Consider the following 22,798-nt stretch of genomic DNA (forward strand, 5'->3'; position numbering starts at 1 on the left):
TGAGGACACTGGGGTGCAGAGTAGTAAGTGACTTACCTACAGTCACGGATCTGTTGGTGCTAGAATCTTCAGTCCATGTCTCAACTCCACGTTCAGAACTTTTCCAAGTAGATGGCACTGCCCCTCCATGGCACTGATGAAGCACATCCCTGTCCAGGTTCCCACGGTAGTGGTTTTATATCTTTTCCTTTCCCTCGTCATCCTTAGGTCTCTCTCCCCAAGTCCCCAAATGTGTAGGTGATCATGGAAGAGCACTAATTGAGAAAGTGACTAGGAGCTTCCTCAACTACGTGGGAATGCTCAGACTTAGCTCAGAACAAAAGGTGGTTGAGCAATGAAGGGCCCTGACATTTGAGGCATCAGCAATGTATTGGCCAAGTGTGATTCAGATTGGGCTGATCAAAATTGGGAGGAAAGAAAATCTTTGTACATCATTTGACAATTAACAAATGGAAAGTTACTCAGCAATAACACGGGAAAGGTTCCTGACACATGTGATGGTAGTTCAGGGATGTTGGCTGCCTCATCTCTGTGTAGAAGCATGTTGTCACTGGGGCAGAGTGTGGTGACTCATCCCTCTGGGCATTCAGTCTGTGAAACATTTCTAAAGTACTATGTGCCAGGCACAATGCTGAGTCCTGGGAGTACAAAGAAAGGCAAAAACACTGCCCCTGTCTTCCAAAGCTAGTATTTTAGTGAGGGAGACAAAATACAATCAGCCATGTACCTTCTCTTTCAACATCTTGCCTGCACACGTACAAATAGATATACACACATAAAAGGTTATCTCAGAGAAGGCACTGAAGGCTGAGTTGGAGAGGAAGGGTTGGGAGAGACCCAAGAGCAAAAGAAGGTGCACTTTGACCTGTCTTGCAAAAAGCCAGGGAATCCTGGAGGTGGAGATGAGGCGAGGGCATCCCTGGCACAGAGGAGAAGCCAGGGAAAGGCAGAGTTGGAGGTAGTGCATCATGTTCAAGAAGCACCAAGCTTCCAAGTGTTGCTGGATCACAGAGCATGGAGGGGAGTGAACCTTCGTGAGACTGGAGAGAGGAGAGGACCAGATTGTGAAGGGTTTTAGAGTATATTATATTTGTTCCAACCCATAATAGGGAGCCATTAGGGTGTGCTGAGTAAGAGAGTGGTATGATCAGATCTGTGCTTTAGGCACAGTCGTGGCAGCTGTGTGGAGGATGAGTGGGGTAAAGTTAGGCAAGGGCACTGTGATAGTCCACTGCAAGGTGATGAGGTTCCACACCACGGTGATGACTGAAGTGGGAGGAGGTTGCATGTACAAGATATTTCATGGAGATGAAAATGGCAAGACAGCAACAGATGGATTGGAGGAAGTGAGTGCAAGGGAGATGTCAAAGGTAATGCTGAGGGTGGGAGCCTGAGTGACCCAGAGGTTGGTGGTGCCCTCAATAATCACGGCAAGTTTGGAGGGAAAAGAAAGCAGTTTTTGTTTTGGAGCAAAATGGTAGCTGGTGTTGCAAACTGGAATTTCATAGGTTAGGCTCAGATTATTCTGATAACCCTCTTTATAGAGATGATAGTTGAACCCACCCAGCAGTTCTGAAGGGCACATCCCACATGGCCTATTCTCTTTTGTACTCTCATGTGACCAGGGAGCCACATCAGTGCTAACATGGTTTGAACCTTAGCCATCAAGGGACATTCTTTTCCTTTTAGGGAAAGATGGAGCCTGACCAACATGTGAAGAGAACCCTACCCCCAATAGATATTGTTCCTACCATGTGGCCCCACCTTGGCAAGGTCCTGAAGGTCTAAATTTTACCACTTATATCTCTATGGTCCATGACTGGTTAACCCTAACCTCAGAGACTTAAGAAGCTTGTCCTAGGCAGCACTGGAGAAATAAAACAAAAATGAACGTAGAAAGAGCTAGGGCATCCTTCAGATCTCCCTCCCCACACACTTTCCAGCAATACACTGCTGCCTAAAACTGTGAGACTACTGGTATTTGTCCTTTGTTTTTGAAGAGGACGATTCACATCATGAAGCTGCTGTCCTAACTTGGGCATGAATTGGATTGAAGTGAGGCAGAGATGAACACAGTCACCTCACTCCTCCAGTCATTGAAGTCCAGTGGCCAGACAAAAGTCAAGCTGACTGGTGATGGCCCAGGATGCACTGGATGACCTTGGCATCTTCCATCTCTGACCAGTCTCTAAGTGCTCCACTGCACCTCCTTCAGCTGCCTTCGTGGCTGTGGAACAAAGTGTTCTTATCCATCCATTCTGCTGAGGGAAGTCTCCACATGCTTGGGAGAGTCATCCCCAGTTCACTGACAAGTTTGTGGCCTGTTCCTTACCCTCGCCCTGGTTTAGCCCATCTGCTGAGATGGTTTTACTGGCATGTGGCTGCTGTGCATGCTACAACTCCTTGGAGCCACAAGTGAAAGGTCTCAGCAAGCTCTCGTTCCAGAGGTGCTAGTCCTCCCAAATACCCCATACCCCAAGCTGAATGCTTATGGATTATGATGACCTACCAGAACTTATTCCTCAATGATTACCATGCCCCCGCTGCTGTGATTCAAATTCCATTCTCTGTACTCTACTGGTCAATCGCTTTGAACCCAACCCCAACAAAGTACTACTTTAAAGTTGCTCACCTTTTTGGAAGTTGATAGTAGTTTATTTTTTCCAATTACATGTAAAGATTTTCAGTGTTCATTTAAAAAATGTATTTTAGTTGACATTCACTTTTATAGAATTTTGAGTTGTAAATTTTCCCCCTTCCTTCCTTCCCTCCTCCCCAAGACAGCATGTAAACTGATATACGCTGTACATGTACAGTCACATCAAACATATTTCCACATTAGTCGTGTTGTAAAGAAGAATCAGAACCAACAAGAAAGAAAAAAAAAGAATAGTATACTTCGACCTGCATTCCGACTCCATAGCTATTTCTCTGACTGTAGACAGCATTTTCCATCCTTGGTCTTTTGGAATTGTCTTAGATCAAGAGCTAAGTTTATCAACTTAGCACACTTGAGGGCTGCTGCTGTGAATAATTTTAAGGTTCTAATCACAAGTTATAATGAGCACTCTATTCAGAACTAAACCTTGGTCAAGAAACTAAAGCATGCCATTCACAATCCATAATAGAACAACTTATTACCAAGGTGGCCACATGACCTTAAACAAACGCAAAGTATATAACATACCAAAATACTTGTTTATACAATCAGGGACCCCAGGCCAAGATCTTCCCTAGCACAACACATCCCCAGGAGTAGCAGAGAACACAACACACTCCACTCCTGGGTCACAGTACATTACAATCCCCTCCATCAAAATAGAATATCCAAATCCTAAAAGTCTCCTAGGGTGTGTGTCCTTTCCACGCTGCTGTTGCAGGCTCCTACCTGCCAGTCTCAGGTGCACACATGCTCCGATGAGCCAAAGAGTTCAAGTCTTAACACTGCTCCAGCCCCTGCTTCCAAATCCTGAGGGGCAGCCAGGTGACAAAGCCAACAGGGTGGGTCCCCATGGATTGTAACACTTCCCCCCAATCCCTGGATCCCAAACCATCCCAAGGGAGGCATGGCAGGAAAGCACTCTCACTGCTCCTGCCTTACTGCAAAGCCTGCATCTCCACTTGGGTCTGAGTTCTGAGCTCTGTGGCTCCGCCTCCTCCTGCAGAAGCTCCTGCCTGGGCTCACATGTAGGCAGTTCTCCACTCCTACTCCATGTCTCAGCTCATGGGGAAGGGGACTGCTCTACTGCAAGCTCTCCCTGCGCCTGCCTGGGTCCAGGCACAGCAGGCTGCAGGCACTCTTATCCCCAGCTTCTGTCTCTGAGAAAACAAAGCTTAACAGGGCAACAAAAATATTTGCACCCATTACCAGCCCCGAGAGCATTTAGGGAGCAGGCCATCTAAGTTTACTTTAATCTCCAGAAGACTCCATGATAACAGTTCCTTAAAAGACTCTAAGTATTCTTCCCATGGGTGGGTCCCCCTCCAGCAAGTTTCTCTTCATCTAGTTCTAGTTCCCATTGCTTAGCAAATTCCTGTTACTGTTGCTTCTTCTAGCTTTCTCAATGCTCATTTTCTTCTTCATGCTCATTTTTTTCCTCATGCTCATTTCCCCCCCTCAATGTTCTCTCTGTATATAGTTTGGCACCTGATTGGCTCAGCACGGAAAGGCATGAGAAACCATAGTGCTAAAACTTGGCACCTGATTGACTCAGAGTCAGAAGGTGCAAAAACCCTCATGACTCAACACCTAATGAGCTACAGTCATGAATTAACAGGGTTCAAAGGAGATTAATCCTTCAGATGTTTACAATTTAGCATGAGCCTGGGAAACTGAACTCCAAAAGAAAAGCAACAAGAATCCCACCTTGCTTGCACTCACAGCTGGTCATCACAGAAAGTTGCTGTTACTGTGTACAATGTTCTCCTGGTTCTGCTCACTTCACTCAGCATCAATTCATATAAGTCTTTCCAGGTTTTTCTGAAATCTACTTGCTCATCATTTCACATGGAACAATAGTATTCCATTACATTCATACACCATAACTTGTTCAGCCATTCCTCAACTGGTGGGCATTTCCTCAATTTTCAATTCTTGACCACCACAAAAAGAGCTGCTATAAATATTTTTGTACATGTGGGTCCTTTTCCCATTTTTATGATCTCCTTGGGATACAAACCTAGAAGTGGTGCTGCTGGGCCAAAGGGCATGCACATTTTTATAGCCCTTTGGACATGGTTCCAAATTGTTTTCCAGAATGGTTGGAGAAGTTCACAAGTCCACCAACAATATATTAGTGTTCCAATTTTTCCACATTTTCTCTAACATTTATCATTTTCCTTCAACGTTCATTTTTTGAAAGATTTCAAGTTCCAAATTTTTCTCCCTCCTTCCCCCCTTTCCCCTTCCCAAAGATGGCAAGCAATCTAATATAGATTACGCATATGCGATTATGTAAAACATATTTCCATATTAGTTATATTGTCAAAGAAGAAATGGAACAAAAGGAATAAACCACAAGAAAAACAGTGAATATGTATGCTTCAGTGTGCATTCAGACTCCATAATTCTTTCTCCAAATATAGATAGCATTTTCCATTATGAGTCTTTTGGAACTATCTTAAATCATTATATTGCTGAGAAGATCTAAGTCTATAATAGTTGATCATCACAATGTTGCTGTCACTGCGTACAATGTTCTGGTTCTGCTCACTTCACTTAGCATCAGTTTATGTATCTTTCCAGGTTTTTCTGAAAGTAACGTGCTAGTCATTTCTTATAGCACAATAGTATTTCATTCCACTCATTCACAACAACTTGTTCAGCCATTTCCCAATTAATGGGCATCCCCTCAATTTCCAATTCTTTGCCACCACATAAAGAGCTGCTATATGTATTTTTGTACTTGCAGTCCTTTTCCATTTTTTTAGGATCTCTTTGGGGTACAGTCCTAGTAGTACTTACCCTTTCTAATGTGCTCTCTGCAATGACTGCTCTATAGGCAACAAACTGGCATTCATTTTAAACCTTTTCTTTTTTCCTTCCATGACCTTAGATTCACTGAGACCTGGTTTCCTTCTGGTAACACGGCTTCCCTGACTAGAACCTGTACTAAGGTTGGTTGCATTTTCATAATCCTCAACTCATTGATCAAGGCAGAGGAGTTAAAATACACCTTCTTTCCCTCTTCCACTCCAATTCTCTACCTCTGCTACTATCAACCAGTAACCTTTCTTACGTTGAGATCCATTCAGTCCATTTTAACCATCCAGCCAAGATTCTGGTGACTTGACTATCAAGTTTCAGGAAACTCTACTTCCTTTCTCAATGAGTTCAATGCCTTTCTCACAGTCTTTCCCAACTTCTGCCCTAATACTAGAGGAATTCATCAAATAAATTAACACTCTTTCAAACACTCTAATCTACCAGTTATGAATTTCCATGACTTATTATTACTTCCTACTGCAGCTCTACACAGAGATGGTCCTACCCTTAATGCCACCATCACCCATAAATACACTGCTTCTTCATTTATAAACTCTGAGATTCCTTTATCTGATCACAATGGGTTGTCATTTCATCTCTCCTTTTGACTGCAGCCACAAAATCTGTTCTTCATCCTCACTATGACTTCCACTTTCTGAGTCCTTCACTGGCTACACTTTCCTCCCTTCCATATCTTGACCCTTTGGTGAACCAAGTCAACTTTGCACTGTCCTCTTGCTTCCTTTGCCCCATTATCCTTTCAAAGATCTTGCCCTGTCTCATTCTTAGATTACTCCCACCATCTACTCCCTTTACTCCTACTCTCCTGCTGCTGAATGAAGATGGAAGAAATCCGAATGACTGGGTTCTCTACATATCTGTGGTGTGTCATCTCAAGTGAGCCCTCATTTCAACAAGGCAATCCCTTTATACTTGCCCAGTTGATTCACTATTCTCACCTCAGTAGTTTTTCTAATCCAGCCTCAAGTTCCCCATGTCAACCTCATCTCCCAACTCTCGGCTGAAAACTTTGGTTCATATTTCACTGACAAAAACATGGCCATTTGAAGAAAGCTCCCACTTTCCCCCTCTTCTTCATCTCACATCATTAAGATTCCTTCCACCACCTTCTCCTCCATTACCTTTGTCTCACATGAAGAAGTAGCTCTTCTCCTTACCAAGGCAAACTCCTATAATGCACAAATGACCCCATTTTCCCTCCTCTAGCAGATGATCCCCTCTGTCATCCTGCTCTCTCACTTATCTTCAGTCTCCTGGTTTACTGGCTGCTACTGCCTACAAACATGTCCATGTCTCCACTATCCTCAAAAAGAAAAGGGCCTCAAACATTCTCTTTCTCACAAGGAGAATCAGACCAGTGGCCACCTTCTGTTTATGAAAAATGTTTTTATATCATAAGGGATCTTCATCCTAGGAAGGTTTCTGAAATTTGATTGTGAGTCTTCTGGTCTCTGCTAGATTATATGGCACAGTATTCCTGACTGTGGTTATCTAGGGCCTGGCCCTTTCATTTGGCTTGTGCAGATTTTTGGAAGAGGCAGTCCTCAGCACTTGACAGAAATGGAGCTAGGGCCCAAATCTTACACACTTGAGCTAGCTGGGTGACCCTGGATAAGTTATCTTGCCTCAGTGCTCTGCTCTCAAGGGCAGCCCTCCAGGCTACAGAGAAGGCTCCACCTGCATTGGGATGTGGGACATTCCTAATCAATGAAATCACAGGTGTAGCCCCCTCTATTTCTTTAGTCTTCTGTTTCTTTCATTTGTTGGCAAGTAACTGTGGTGAAGTGGCAACAAGAGACAGAAAAGATGGAAAATGTAACGTGCCTGGCTGTGACCATGGGCTGTCACTGGCATTGCACCTTCTTGGTTCTGTTTCTCTACAATATCTGGCCTGGCCTGGGTGTGGCATGGAGATCTACCATTGTCCAGGCTCATGATGGTGGGACTGGCCCTCTGCATGGTCAGCCACCATCCAGTCGTATGTGCTCCCTTCAGTCCTGATGTCCAATTAGCCTCCTCTCTTCCAGAACTGGAAGAAATACAATTCCCAGTGTCTTTGTGGCCAGTCCAAGTCTTGCTGGAGGGATGTTACAAAAATAATGACTAAAATAACCATTAAAAAAATAGCAGTCATTTCTATTAGTATTTAAGGTTTGCAAAGCCTTTTCTATCAAGTATCTAATTGGATTAGCGGCCGAATCCATGGAAGCCAAGGAGATGGCCAGAAGAGAGTGTAGAGGCAGAAGATGAGAGGGCCCAAGACAGGGCCTAAGCTCTAGTCACAGAGAAGTGGCAGGTCATTGATGGTCAGCCTGCAAAGGACACTGGGAAGGACTCACCCAAGAGCCAGGCAGAGAGCTAATCAATGTGGGTGGAGGAAGGGGGTGATCAACACTGTGAACGTGAACACTGTTCATCCAGGAAGGATGATGGCTAAGAAAAGACCATGTGGATTAAGTGGTAGAGACTAGGATTGGTACCACTCAGCATGCCAGGCCTGTTCTGTTTTCCTTTCTTGGGTTGGCAGGTACCTGCAAGGCCTTGGGGAGCCCCTTTTCTCTGCCCTCTGCTCAAACCCCACTGCTGTGTTCCCTTCCATTTAACCTCAACGTTGGATTAGCATTTACTAAGAAATCTTTACTTAATGCTACAGCAAGAAGAGGAGAAGAGAGGCAGAAAACAAGTGCATTTTCGGTACTTACACTGTGCCAGGCATGGCGCTAAGCACTTTACACATAGATTATTTTATCCTTGTGACACTCCTGAGAGGGAAGTACTATTACTATCCTGTTTACAGATGAAAAACTGAGACAACAGAGGTTAAGTGACTTACCCTGGGTCTCAAAGCTAGTAGCCATCTGTGTCAGGATTTGAATTCAGGTCTTCCCGATTCCAGGTCCAGCACTCTATCCACTGTGCCACCCGGTTTCTCCTAAGTGGGGATCATTCCCTTATTTTTATCTGTATTCCTAGTGCCTGGCATGGTGCCTGACACAGTGGGTACTTGTTTAATTCATTGCATTCTAGCCACCCCCTCTTCCCCAACCCCCTCACCAGCATGTCTTTGCCACTCACATCTAAGACCCTAACCCTAAAAGCCTGCTCTAACCCTAACCCTAACCCTTTCCATCCCAAACTGCTCTCCAATCCTGGAACCATGAACCACTAGGAACTCAACTCTGCCCTCACTCTTGGGCAAGGTGTGTTCATCTGCTCCTCTCTGTCCCCCCCCCTCATCACCACGTAACTTTCCAGACCAGAGCAACCCTTTCCCATTTTTATGATCTCTTTGGTATACAGTCCTAGAAGAGATATTACTGGGTCAAAGGGTATGTATATTTTTGTAGCCCTTTGGGCATAGTTCCAAATTGCTCTCCAGAATGATTGGATCAGCTCACAGTTCCACCAACAATGAATTAGTGTTCCAATCCTCCCACATTCTCTCCAACATTTATGATCTTCCTGTTCTGTCATGTTAGCCAATATGATAGGTGTGATGTGGTACCTCAGAGTTGTTTTGATTTGCATCTCTCTAATCAATAGTGATTTAGGACATTTTTTCATGTGACTACAGATATCTTTAATTTCTTCCTCTGAAAACTCCCTATTCATATCCTTTGACCACTTATCAATTGGGGAATGACTTGTATTCTTGTATGTTTGACTCACTTCTCTATATATTTTAGAAATGAGGCCTTTATCACAGACACTAGCTGCAAAAATTCTTTCCCAGTTTTCTGCATCCCTCCAAATCTTGGTTGCTTTGGGTTTGTTTGTGCAAAAACTTTACAATTTAATGTAATCAAAATTATCCATCTTGCACTTCATAATGCTTTCTATCTCTTCTTTAGTCAAAAATTCTTCCCTTCTCCATAAATATGATAAATGCACTATTCCTTGCTCCACCAATTTGTCCATCTTTATACCTAGATCATGTACCCATTTGGACTTTATTCTTGTGTATGGTGTGAGGTATTGGTCTATGCCTACTTTCTGCCCCACTGTTATCCAGTTTTCCCAGCAATTTTTGTAGAACAGTGAGTTCTTATCCCAGAAGCTGGAGTCCTTGGGTTTATCAAACAGTAGATTGCTATATTCATTGTCTACTGTGTCTTGAGTACCTAGCCTATTTCACTTGTCTACCCTTCTGTTTCTTAGCCAGTACCAAGTGGTTTTGATAATTGCTGCTTCATAATACAATTTGAGATCTTGTAGAGCTAGGCCACCTTCCCTAGCACTTCTTTTCTCCATTCTCATTTTTAAGGGGCCTGGTATTTGGGTAATGCTTTATATCTCTTATGCTAAGCTGGTAATTCTCTTTCCAAATTTTTTCTACATAACTTTATTTTCCAATTACTTACTCTAGCAGGCCTATTTGATTTACAAAGTCATTTTTTAAAAAACCTCTTGCTTTGTTTTTTCTAGAAATTCTCATTGGACTTGTACCCAAACTATTTTTCTTTGAGATTTTACTTGGAAATATTTTGGGATCATTTGTCTCTTCTGAGCTTGTGTCTTGGGCATTCTATCACTACAAAAGCTCTTTATGATAGCTAGAACATTGATATAGCACTTTGAGGTTTTCAAAATACTGCTATAAATATTTTGGAGTATATGAGGACTTTTTTCTTATCAGTAATTTCCTTAGAGTCAAAGTCCAATAATAGTCTCTAGTTCAAAGAATACAGACATTTTACATAGTGATTCCAACATGTTCATACAATTTCACAGCTCTACCAATGTCTTCACTCTGTGTCTGTGGGCACAAGCAGTTCAGAGCTTTAAAGCATTGGTATTTCTGGGCTGCAGCACCCCCACAGGATTTTGGTCCTGAAGGGTGGCTGTCAATCCAGTTGTGAATGCCTGGGAAAACTTCCACAGCCCAAGCCAGGGTCTCTATGGTACCAGAAAGAGGAAGAGAAGACCAGGGTGAGGGATGAGTTTTGATGTAAGCTTTTGTCATGTCCCTTGGGTCGACTACTGCCGCCTTGCTGACATTCGAACAGAAAGAGGGGGAGGGGTCCTGAGTGAGATCAGGGCAGTGAGCATCAGTTCCTGGGCTTGCGTATTTTTTTTAATTATTTTATATTGTTGGTGTCCTAGACCCTGGAAACAACTGAAGTTCCTTTATCTTTCGTATATAAATTGTTGGAGGTAGGGTGGAATAGAGAGGTCATGGTGATCAGGAAAAAAAATGTCTAGTCCACCATTTTGTGGCCCATATTACCCAGAAGTCTCAACAGGAATATTTTTATTCACAAATAATAAAATTTTCAACCCCAAACAAGAACATTTTCAGAGTTGTCAGGTCTTAGAATGCGACTCTCTGGGCCAAAGTACATGAACAGTTTTCAACTCAACAAAATTAAACATCTACTGCATGCCAGGCACTGTACTGAGCATGGAGGAGACAAAGGCCAAATACTCTCAGAGAGCTTACATTTCACTCAATAGCTACATGTGCGCAGATCAATAAATACCTAATAATTTGAGGAAAGAGTCCTTGGAATCAGTGACACTGAGGAAGCCTTGCATAGAAGTCAACACTTACACTTAGCCTCAAAGGGAGACAGGTGTTTTTAGAGGCAGAGGTGAGCATGGACTGCATTCCAGGCAGGGGGGACAATCTAATCAAAGGCACAAAGGTGGGAGCTCAGGCAACAGCAAGAAGGCCAGTTTGGCTGAAACAACCCAGTATGTGAAGAGGATTAAGGTAAAATCAACCTGGAAAATTAGGCAGAAGACAGACAGAAGCACTTTGAACCCTAGGCTGAGCAGTATGTATGTTATTCCTAGCAGCAATAGGGAGTGCATGAAGCTTTCTAAACAGGAGAGGCACATAGCCAGACCTCAGCTTCCAAAGGCTGCTATGAAAGCTACAGGGATTAGAGAGAACTCTGGAAGCAGCCGCCAAGTAGAAAACTGCAGCACTGATACAAGCAAGATCTGATGAGCATCTGCTGTAGCTGAGAAGGGGATGCAACAGGAGGCAGAATAGGAAACATGGTTACTAAATGGATATGGTGGGAGAGGCCCAAGGGAGCAAGTTGAGGCCATGAATATAACTCAAGGGGAACTACAAGGATGACAGTAATAGGGAAATTTGGAAGAGGGGTGGGTTTAAAGGGCAAGAGAAAGAGGCGGTTTTTTTGCGGGGGAAGATGGTAAGTTTGAGATTCCTATAGAATGTGTGATGCAGGAAAGAGAATTGGGCTAGGCACACAAAAGAATAAGGACAGAATTTAAACCATCGATGGTGACATAAAATGAGAGTGGGTAGAGCGAAGAGGGTCAGGAACATTCAGTTAAGAGATGAGACAAAGATGATAGAGCAAAGGAGATCGAGAAAGACAGGGAGAAGGAACATCAGGCAAGTGTAGTGATACAGGACAGAAACATCCAGGAGAAGGAGGTATCAAAAGCTGCAGAAAGGACTAGAAAGAGGAGGCCCCAGGGATGAGATCATTACATTATAACAATGAATAAAGCATTGGTAACCTTGGGGACAGCAGGTGCAAGTTAAGTGAGGGGGCCATGAAGCCTCTTAAATAAGAGGAAGATGGGAGGCACCAAGTGTGGATGGTGTAAGTTTGGCTCAGGGGAGTGGATGTGCAGGATGGATGCTCATGGGTGTAGAGAGGATGAGTGAAAGCTACATGAGACCTGCTTACCTCTGTATAGAGTGAGAAAGAAGTCAACAGATGAAAAGCAGATAAAGAATGGGGGTAAGTTACTGGAGGAAATGGGACAACCATTGTGTTGATCTCTATTTCTCCAATTGTGAGAGGATTGAACAATTTTTCAGGTGATTTCTTGCTAATTTGTACTTAGCTGCTTCTATCTTTTGCCTACATATCCATAGAGGAGGGAACTGTCAGAAATCTGTGCTAATTCCCTCTCTTTGTTATACGGTACATTTTCAACAGAACTGAAATGAAGATGTTCTGAAGGATCTGCCCCTCCCCATCCATAACTCAAGCAGTGGCTGAGCAACTACTTCTCTGACATGGTTCCCCAGCTGATCTACATGGTGAAGGGAGGGGTTGAAGGCACTGGGGTCATAGAATGAGGTAGCTTGACTCTCAGGTTCAGGCAGGAAGTGAGGGATCTCTGAAAAAGTCCTCTACCCATGAGGAAGGGTGATATTCCTCCTGAGATCCCATATAACCCAGACTTTTCCTAAATTCCCTCAATTTTTCCTAAATTCCCTAACTTCATCAATCTTCCTCTATCCACTCCAGGCCCTGCTCTACTCCTGAAGCCTCAAATCCAGAGTAATATTTCAAGCAGATGCCCAAGCATCTATGAAGTTTCCTTTTTCCTTTCCCCTCTCAAAGATGACAAGCTTAAACCAAAAAGGTCAAATGGAATGATTTGGGGTCCAGACATCCAACAAATTGTCCGTCTGACCCTGTGGTCCAGGCTGCTAGAGGTTTTAACAGAACAAAGTGAAAAATTATTTCTCTCTCACTGATAGTGAATTGGAAGGGACCTTGGGAACATTTTGTCCAACCTGTACCAGAATAATAACCCCCCTTTAATGTCCCTGAGGTAGTCAACTAGCCTTGGCATGAAGATCTTCAATAGAGGGAAGCCCTGGAATCAACCCATTCCATTTTTGCGTAGCTCTATGTAATTCCTGGGACATGTTTTCTGGACATAAATCCTAGATCCACTTCTACAACCCAGTGCAGTCCTGTTTCAGGTCTTTGAGGCCAAGCAGAACAAGTCTTAGCCCCTCTCCCCTTATAAACTTTGAAGGCAGTTATCATGAATAGATGAGAGATTGGGTAAATAGGTAATACCACTGAGAGAAATGGTGGCACTCATCTGGTGCACTCTAGTAAAATGATGTCTGGCAATAAAGGCTAGTCCACTTCACTAGAGGTGGCACTTGTAACCATGGAGATAAATGAGATTCCTAAGATTGTGGAGAGAAGATAATAGGATCAAAGGCACAACTTATGACCTTGAGAAAAGGACAAGGGGCAGCAAAGATGAAGGGGAGCAACAGAGTAGAGTGGAAAGAGGGCTGAACTTGTAGGCAAGAGAACAAGCTCGAATTCTACATCGCATGATAACTAGCTATGAGACCATGGGCATGTTACTCAAGTGTCTCAGGTCCTTGTTCCCTTGCCTATAAAATGGTGATCATGATCCTTGTTCTATCTCTGGGGCTGGTGGGAAGAAAGCACAGGGTGTAGTAAAGACAATGAGAAAGGAAGGTGTGGTCAGTGGTGTTATATTCTTCATAGAGAAGGAAGACTTTGTGAGGAGGCCATTGTGCTTGGCTTTTAGAAGACTAGTGCTGAGTTCTGAGAGAACAATTTCAGTAAAGGAGTTGTGACACAAGTCATGAGTTGTGGAAGATCTGGTCAGTGGTAATACATCAGAAGCAGGACACTCATGTGATGATGGGCAACTCTCAACCTCTCTAAGTTTGGTTCCTCATCTATAAATTGGGGATTCCCAATAATGCTTGTAGAAGTTATGCCAAAGTCTTTGTGAGGATGAAATCAGATAAGGAAAGTCTTCTGAAAACTTTTAGAAGTATGTAATTTTAAGCTCTTATTATTATTGGCTGTAGGCAACTTTTTTTGAAAGTTTGACAGTGAAGGGAAAGAGAGATGGGTGAATAGTTAGATGAGGTAGTGAGTTGAGGATAGGTTTGGGAGGTTGTTGTTTTGTGTGCCTATGTGTGAGTTTATTAATTGAGGAGATCTGAGCAGGCAGCTAGAAAAGATCCAGCAAAGGATACTTAAGATTCTGGAGAGGCAAAGGATGATCACAAGAGAAAGATCTTGGAATGAGTAGAAGAGGTAAAATTAGGGACACAGAAAAAGGACCAGAGATACAAAGTGAGGATTCAAAGTTGTAATCAGTGGAAAAAGAAAATGCCCATCTATGGCCATCCTTAGTAAATCAAGAGTTTAAATCATGAGCTGTGTGAGAGTTGGATGAAGGAAGCAGGGGACTTAAAAGAGTTGGAACTTCCACTGTGAGAAATTTAACAGGGATTTGCTCCATCTATTTTGGGATTTCCCTTATGTTTGAATTTTCTGATTTTTTTGAAAAAAAAATATGAATTGTGTTTTTACATCAGTCATGTCTAGATATATACCCCTACCCCTACCTAAGAATGGAACTCTCTTTTGTACAAAAGCAACAGATACAGTCATCAAATACAACAAATGCCACATTCTGCCCCTATAATCCTTCACCTTTCTGCCAAGAGGAGGAAGGGTCGTTTCACTATCTGTTCTCAGAGACCAGGCTTGGCCACTGTAATTACTCAAAATTCAACTTCCTTGGAGTGTTTCCCTTTACATCATGGCATTCACGGGCCACACTGGTCTTCCAGTTCTGCCTGCTTCACTCTAAATCAGTTCATACCAGTCTTCTCAAGTTTCTCTGAATTCCTCACATACATCATTTCTTAGTTCACAACAGTTCTCCACTGCACACGCCAGTCATTTCCAAAGAATTCACAGGTGGCATGGACTCTCTAATGTCCAGGAAAGTGCCCTTTAGCTGAATGTCTTCTTGTTATTATAGTTATTAGATTTTCACTTCATAAGGTTTTCCTCCATTGTGAATTCTGTAATGCTGAGTGAGGTGCTTGCTCAGACGGAAAGCCCTCCCACATTCCTTACATTCATAAGGTTTCTCTCCTGTGTGAATTGTCAGGTGTTCAGTAAGTCCTGTGCTTCGGCTGAAGGCCTTTCCACATTCATTGCATTCGTAATGTTTCTCTCCAGTATGTACTCTCTGGTGACGAGTAAGTTCTGTGTTCCGACGGAAGGCTTTCCCACATTCACTACATTCATAAGGTTTTTCTCCAGTATGAATTCTTTGGTGTAGATGTAGTCCTGTGCTCAGACGGAAAGCCTTCCCACATTCATTGCATTCATAAGGCTTCTCCCCAGTATGAACTGACTGATGTCTGGTCAGTTCTATGTTTCGGCGGAAGCACTTCCCACATGCAGAACATTCATAAGATTTCTCTTCAGTATGAATGATCTGATGTCGCATAAGCAATGCACTCTGGTGGAAAGTCTTCCCACATTCATTACATTCAAAAAGCTTCTCTCTAGTATGAATTCTCTGATGCACAGTAAGCTGTGTGCTCCAGCAGAAGGTCTTTCCACATTCATTACATTCATAAGGCTTCTCTCCAGTATGAATTCTCTGATGTATAGCAAGTTGTGTGCTTCGACTAAAAGCTTTCCCACATTCATCACATCCATAAGGTTTCTCTCCAGTGTGAACTTTCTGATGTTCAGAAAGCTGTGAACTCCTTCGAAAACCCTTCCCACATTCATTACATTTATGAGCTTTATCTCGAGTATGAATTATCGCATGCTGAGTAAGTCCCTTTCTCTGATGGAAGGACTTCCCACATCCATTACATTCATAAGGTTTCTTTCCGCTATGAATTCTCTTATGTACAGTAAGCTGTGTGCTCCGGCGGAAGGCCTTCCCACATTCATTACATCCATAAGGTTTTTCTCCAGTATGAATTCGACGATGTTCAGCAAGCTGTGAACTTCGACAGAAGGACTTCCCACATTCATTACATTCATAGGGTTTTTCTCCAGTGTGAATTCTCTGGTGCACAGTAAGTTGGGTGCTCCATCGGAAGGCCTTCCCACATTCAATGCACTCATAAGGTTTCTCTCCTCTATGAATTCTCTGGTGTCCAGTAAGCCCTGTGTTTCCCCGGAAGGCTTTTCCACATTCATCACATTCATAAGACTTTGCAAGTCTCTGACACCGAAGGAGGTCTGAATTGTAATCGGAGTACTTTCTCTGCTCAAGATACTTGTAAATGACCTTTGTGCGGATTTGGTGACTTTTTTTTCTGTTTGTATTCAGTCTAAAGCTCTTCCTCTGTTTATCACATTTATCAATAAGCAGATTATTCTGCTTACTGTTCTGTCTTTCTGCCCTAGGATCATATTCCCAGACTGGTCCTGAATTGGAGATATGAGGTCTATGCTTGGGTAATCTCTGATTGGATGCTGCCACAGAGAGGCTCCTCTGGGGAGGTGATACCCTGGCTTCAGGCCTTATCTCTGCAGCTGAAAAGAAGGGGAAAAATGTAAATACCTTCTCCTTATTCCCTTTGCCACAAGTCAGTCCACATTCTTTAAAAATTAAATTACCACGAGAAACTTAATGTTGAACATCAATATAAACAACTAAAATTTGCTCAGTAACTTGAAGTTAATGAGTTTCAATACATAAATTTTAGAACTTTTTTCTCCAGGTACTTCCTCTAAATGTTTATCAAGATTCTTTGACCAATCATTCTCCCTTCCTTCCTCCCTCCCTCCCTTCCTTCCTTTCTAATCACAGTATAACATGGCATCTGGAACCATTCCACCTCCCACTCACATTGGCAGAGCAGGCCCAGAAGGCAGCTGACCATGCCACCCCTCCAGGTTCTAAGGGTTACCCTGAGCTATTTGTAGCACTGTCTTTCACAAGCCTTCACCCCACCCCCAGAGTGTTTCCCTCTAATAAGTAGCCAGTGGGCTCAATTAGCTTTTTAACAAAGGCCACTTATTAAACAGCTGGAGTAGAAAAGTTGGGACAAGATGTTCCCCACAAACTGGTGACCCACTTTCCTTTTGCACATAAAGGTCCCTGGGGACAGCAGGTGCAGACCTAAAGTAAAATGCGCGTGTAGAGAACACAGCATCAGCACCAGCATTTGAATTTCTACAGAGCTTTAATATGATCTCACTGGGTCCTTAGCGACCTTGGGAGGTGAGTGCTGTTATCCTTATTTTGCAGATAACTGAGGTAAATAGAGGTGACTTGCCCAAGGTTACACAGCTAGTTAGTATCTGAGGCCAGGTTTGAACTCAGGTCTTTCTGACTCCAGGCCTGGTACCCTGTGCATGGTGGTGCCCTGTGACTGCCACCTCACAGCTCCTGGTCACTGCAGTCACTTTCTCCTTCTTTCAAATATCCATCAGTTTCTCTTAAGTGTTGCTCTTTGCTGGACCTGGAGAATCTGAGACTTGGGAGGGTCCATCACAAGAAGTCAGATCCTGGAAGCTGCCACCATCCTCTGGTGACTGTCTTTGCACATCTGTTTGCAAATGCTTATTGTCTCATTAGCCACTGCTAGCCCTCTGCTACAGACCTTGGTAGGCCTTCAGATCCCCTGAATTCACCTGGTTGCTGAGGGAAGTGACAGGTAAGGAGGAGAGAGAGGAGGAGAGGGAGAAAGGGACCAAAATTCCTCCCCACCTGAGTTCCCTCGTAGGGGCAAGGCTGGAGCTCCACCATCACATCTCTGGCCTGCACCTGATTCTTTCAGTCAATCACAAGTTATCCCCTGTGGGGCTCATCTGTCATTCTCCCAATGATTAAAGCACTTCATTCCTCTCAAATTAAGAATTTATTCATCTCCAGTTGACACTCTGGATGGACTGGATGGCCACTTGTCTGGGCTAAATCTGAAACTCCACCCCCTGAGGACCTCTTGCAGACTCCCAGTTAAACATATGCAGGTCCTAGGGCAAATCAGTGTTTCTGTGCCAAATCCAGGCAAGTTCTCTAGTGTCTTGGGAAGGTTCAAGCAGGGTCTTTTCTAATTCCTCCTTTCCTAGAGGTAACAAGTACCTGGCACATAGTAGGCACTCAATAAAAGCTTCTTGACTTGACTCATACTAAAGAGTCACCGGAAAAAATCTATGTAGCACAATTCTCAAACAACTAGGAGATTCACGTTCTTCCTTACCTCAAAAAGCAGAATATCGGTATAAAAAAACAGATATTTTATAAAATTCTCACAGATTACAGGCTGTCTTAGTGCCTTTCCCAACTCAAAGGTAATAATGAAAGAAAAAAACTGAAAATCAATCCTCTCACCCTTGGAAAGAGTCTGATCCCTGCAAAGCCCCTAGACCATGGCAGGCTTTGCTCTCCATCCCCATGGACTAAGGACCTGAGCCCAACTGAAAGAATCCTCCAGTGAGGAATAAAGTTGGCAGGGGTGAAAATTCCTCGCTGATCCCCTTCAGCACAAAAGGGCATCCCACTTGACGTTCAGACAAAATGTCTCCAGGGATCCCACGTGTACACAAGACAATCCCACTAGAGGTGCAGAAACACATTCCCTTTGAGGCCCTTTGCCACAGGGCATCCAACATTTCCCCAAAGATCCCTACCAATGCATAGGACAGCTGGATGTATGAGATGAGACTGAGAACCTGGGAAACTAGAAGGATGATGGCACCCTCAGCAAGAAGGGTACAGCAGCCCGTCATGAAAAGCACTGAGTGCCAAACAGAGGATTTTCTGCTTGATCCTGTAGGTGACAGGAAACCATTGGAATTTACTATGTAGAGTAACTAAGTGAGATAATATGTGTAAAGCTCTTAGCAAACCCCAAAGTGCTATAAATGTTAGGTACTATTATCGTGATGAGAAGGAATGACCTAAAAAGAGCAATGCGAATGCACAGAGACCTCACCACCCAACTTAGATTTTCAAAACATCTCTCAGAAGACAGAAGAAAAGCAGGAAGAGAAGATGGAAGTTAAGAGCCTGAGATGAATTGGAGCTGTTGAGGGAAGTGGAGGACAATGGAGACTCTGCCGTGAGAAACAAGAGGACCAGAGTGGGGGCAGAGCCAACATTCAGGGGAGATGGGATGGTGATAACGGACAGCAGAAGAAGCAGCGCGGCTCGAGGCTTTTTGGTTTTGTTTTCCCTGCCCAGGCCTTTTGCCATGGACATGAGAGCAAACAGGAGAAAGAAGGCCAGGATGAGCAGAGACAGAGCCAAGGTGCACCAACCAGAGCTTCCCTGGCCCAGGGTAATGCCCCAAGGGTCTCCCACAGAGACCAGGAGTGGCCCTGCTGCCCTTAAGAGGGGCACACTGCGAGGAAAAAGAACAGCCTCTGAAAAGCAGAGGCCAACAGGATGAACTCTGCTTCCTTATGAAGCTCTAGAACATATTTTAAAGAGATAGGTGCGGGACATGCAGAAAAGGAAGAAGTCATTCCCGAGACCCAGCCTGGCCTCATCCAGAACAGCTCAGACCTGACAAGGGCTTACCCAGATTTTGGCCAAGTTCTCGGCCAAGTCTCTCTGGGTAACGAGGCACTGACTTGAGTTTGGAGCTGCTTGATGGGCCAGTCATGGTTTTAAGCCACTTGGCAGAAGGTGTCCAGGGGAGGACCCCAGGAAAGGTGCTCAGTCCTGTGCTGTGTAACCTTTTTATCAATGTCTTGGATCTCATCAAGTCTGCAGATGACACAGAAGTGAGAAGAGCTAACCCACCCACTGGACAACACAGCCAGGATCCAGAAAGATCTCAACATGCTGGAGCTTTGGGGTGAGTTGGACACTGAAACATAAGAAGGATGAATGTCAATTCTGATGTGGGTCTAAGTGTTAAATTAGAGGGTTTGTCAGCCCATGGCTGGTCTGAAAAAGATCTGGGGGTTTCTGTGGACTGCAAGCTCATATGAGTCAGCAGCAGGTGTGAGTGCCAGTCTTGGGCTGCAAACATTAATAGAGGCTGAGCTCAGAAGAGGGAGGTGAGGATCTGACTCTCTTCCATGTTGGTCAGACCATATCTGAACAATGAGGTCCAGTTCTTGAAGTTAGTTGATGAAAGACACTGTTCTGTACAATGAAATGGCTGTATCCAGAATGATGAGAAAAAAACAGATGGAGGGGGGCTGCCATCACTAATTCTGCAAGAATCAGACACTCCAAGTCTATACTGAATCAATGAAAATGTGTAAGAGCCATCCCTTCAGGAGGTGGGGGGTCCAACTGACCCACCAGCAGGAGGCCCCGCCCCCTAGGCTGGGACTGTACCCTCCCCCAATCCTCCGGGTAGGCCCAGCCCAGCCTGATCCACCTCCTTACCTGGGTCTCTGGCTCCTGGGCTGTCTCCCTCCAGCATCCACAGCGGTTCCCCTCTCTCCAGATGCTCAACCACATCCTGTGTACACAAGGCCAATCCTGCTCATTGGAAATGGGAAAGAGGTAAGGACAGAGAGCCAGCTCAGAATCTGGTTCTGACCGCTGTTGGAAGGAAGAGCCTGAGGGGGTATAAAGGTCTTCAGAGGCCAATTGGACAACATTATGGTTGTAGGGGAGCAGGAGAACCTGACACGGAGGAGAGACTCAACACAGAGGAGAGACTTGTGTTGAGCCTACAGCCTCCTCGGTGGGCTCCCATATTTTGGGATCAGCCCCAGGACAGTAGGGAGGAAGGGACAGTATCCCGGACAAGGATGTCAAGCTGCAGGCTCCAGGAGTACAGGCCAAGCTCTTCCATGTGGGAGCTCTAGGCCCTGGGCACGCATTTAGGGTTAGGGTTAGCCTTTTCCAATAAGGGAGGAAGCAGATTCTCCCCAGACAGATCCTGCCGTCCTCACCCAGGCACACCAGGTTCCTGAAATTCTCCAGCATCACCTCCTGGTAGAGCTCCTTCTGAGAAGGGGCAAGCCACCCCCATTCCTCTGGGGTGAAGTCCACGGCCACGTCCCGGAAGGTCACAGAGCCCTGAAAAAACAGATTCTCCGGGGGAAGGGCCACAGAGTTCTAATAGAGTTCCACCCCTTGTCAGTCTCCTCATGCCCACTGACTCGCCTCCCCCATCTGCTCTCATGGATTCAGCTGTCAAGTCTATTCTAAAGGGTCTCGGGTCCCTGTGTCCAGCCCTAACCTCTGTCCTCACCCCCAGCCTAACACCTCCAACTGCCATCCAGAGGCCCAGGCATCAGCAAATCTAAAATGGAATCCATGACCCCTTCTTTTGGGGGCATCTGATGGTGCAGGGGAGCAGTGCCATGCCTGAGGGTGGGAAGCCCAGTTCCAGCTCAGCCTCAGACACTTACTATCCGTGGGACCTTGGGCAAGATAATTCACCAGTCTTACTTCAGTCTCCTCCTCTGTTAAATGGGGCAACAGCACCGCCCCCCCCAGGGCTGCTATGAGGGTCCTATGAGAGAATAATTGTGAAGTCTGTGGCCATGCCCAGGCATGTGCCAGGTCGTCCCCCTGGCAGCCCAAGGCCTTTCCACTCCAGGTCACTTTCCTGATTTTGTCCCACTTCTTCCTCTTTAAAGACACCTTTGTTCTGAGGGATGGCTCTCTGGGAAGGGGGTTCGAGGGAAGAACCTGACACGCAGGCTCTCTAAGGACGATCTCGATGGCCATTCTCGGGACTCGCCGGGGGCAGACCCCTGGAGAGCCCCCCGAATGGGCCCCGAGATCCTCGCTTCTCTGGGGATGCCATGCCCCCCAGTGTCAGGGCCCCGCCCCCCAAGGATGGGAGAAGGCCGAGAGGCAGGGACCCCAAAGGGCAGGGGCACGCGCTCCGCCCTTCCTGGCACACCTGTCCGCGCAGTGCGCCCAGCACTGAGCCTGGGCTGGAGAACAGAGGGGAGCCCCGGGGGGAGTCGCTCACCTGGGGGGCCGCGGGGGCCATTCCCGCCCCCTCCTCCAGGCTGCCGAGGCTGGCCATGCCCTCCTGCTGCAGCGGGCCTGGGAGCAGAGGGAAGAAAACCAGGCCAAGTGGAGAGGGGACTCCTCACACCAGGACACCAGGGGAGTGAAGGTCGGGGCCACCTTCCCCACCTGCTCCACTGAAATCCCAGATCTGGCAGTCAAAGTAGGAGGGGCTGGGGCGGGGCTTTGGGAGGGGGCGGAGGCAGCAGAGGCGGGGCACCCGGGCACGAGGAGAAGGGCAGGCCCCCGCGGAGGCGTGGCCACGGGCTTGAGGGGCGGGGCCACGAGAGAGGGAGGGGCGGCCTGGCTGCATATCCAACCCTTTAGCAGAGGAGGAGGGCCACGGCCTAAGCTGCGCCGCTGATTGGCTCCGTGGCCGCGTCCCCCCACACTCCCCCCGCGCTAACCAATGGGCGCCCCGCTCCCACGTTCGGACCACCGCCCACACCACGTCTCCTCTCGGCCCTTCCCCATTGGAGGCTCCAAAGCCAGGCCGTGGTCTCTCCCGCCCCCGCCAGGCTCCAGACCCCGCTCACTTTGGTCCGGTGAGCACAAGTCTCGGCACAGAGGGCAGCTCCGGAGAGTGGAGAAGGGCAGTAGTGCGCACGTGATTCCGCGCCGGAACCCCGCCCTGCTGGGTGTAAAGAAACTCGTTCGCACGGCCTTCTGGGAAGCGTAGTTTGCAGGCCGGGGCCACCGGTGCCCATGTTTGGCCTCTTTCCTGGGCCCAAGCCCCGCCCCCACCACGTGCTCAGAGCTGGGCCCCTCCCACACGTTCGCTCCTCCTCATCTTCCCCGCTCTCT

At 45.8% G+C, this 22,798-nt stretch overlaps 2 protein-coding genes across 3 annotated transcripts in view; one reads left to right on the forward strand and one right to left on the reverse strand.

Annotated features, from left to right (window-relative positions):
- The window catches only part of LOC140498792 (uncharacterized), a 63,205-nt gene that overhangs the window by 14,337 nt on the left and 26,070 nt on the right, over positions 1–22,798 (forward strand). Inside the window, exons 7-8 of the mRNA XM_072599579.1 lie at positions 21,613–22,103; positions 22,322–22,539. Coding sequence (XP_072455680.1) covers positions 21,613–22,103; positions 22,322–22,539 — 709 coding nt within the window. The remainder of the gene's footprint in view (positions 1–21,612; positions 22,104–22,321; positions 22,540–22,798) is intronic.
- On the reverse strand, positions 10,741–22,779 carry LOC140502742 (uncharacterized). 2 transcript variants are annotated; one of them, XM_072606709.1, is made up of 5 exons: positions 22,531–22,779; positions 21,954–22,030; positions 20,920–21,046; positions 20,405–20,500; positions 10,741–16,587 (listed from the first exon to the last, which is right to left on the reverse strand). In XM_072606709.1, the coding sequence occupies exons 2-5, from the start codon at positions 22,008–22,010 to the stop codon at positions 15,065–15,067; spliced, it is 1,803 nt and encodes a 600-aa protein (XP_072462810.1). In that variant the 5' UTR covers positions 22,011–22,030; positions 22,531–22,779; the 3' UTR covers positions 10,741–15,064. The 2 variants fall into 2 exon arrangements, with proteins under 2 accessions (XP_072462810.1, XP_072462811.1); XM_072606710.1 differs by lacking the exons at positions 21,954–22,030; positions 22,531–22,779 and having other exon boundaries at positions 20,405–20,480; positions 20,920–21,925.

The sequence above is a fragment of the Notamacropus eugenii genome, chromosome 4 (assembly GCF_028372415.1).
Source record: "Notamacropus eugenii isolate mMacEug1 chromosome 4, mMacEug1.pri_v2, whole genome shotgun sequence".
Classification (NCBI taxonomy): Eukaryota; Metazoa; Chordata; class Mammalia; order Diprotodontia; family Macropodidae; genus Notamacropus; species Notamacropus eugenii.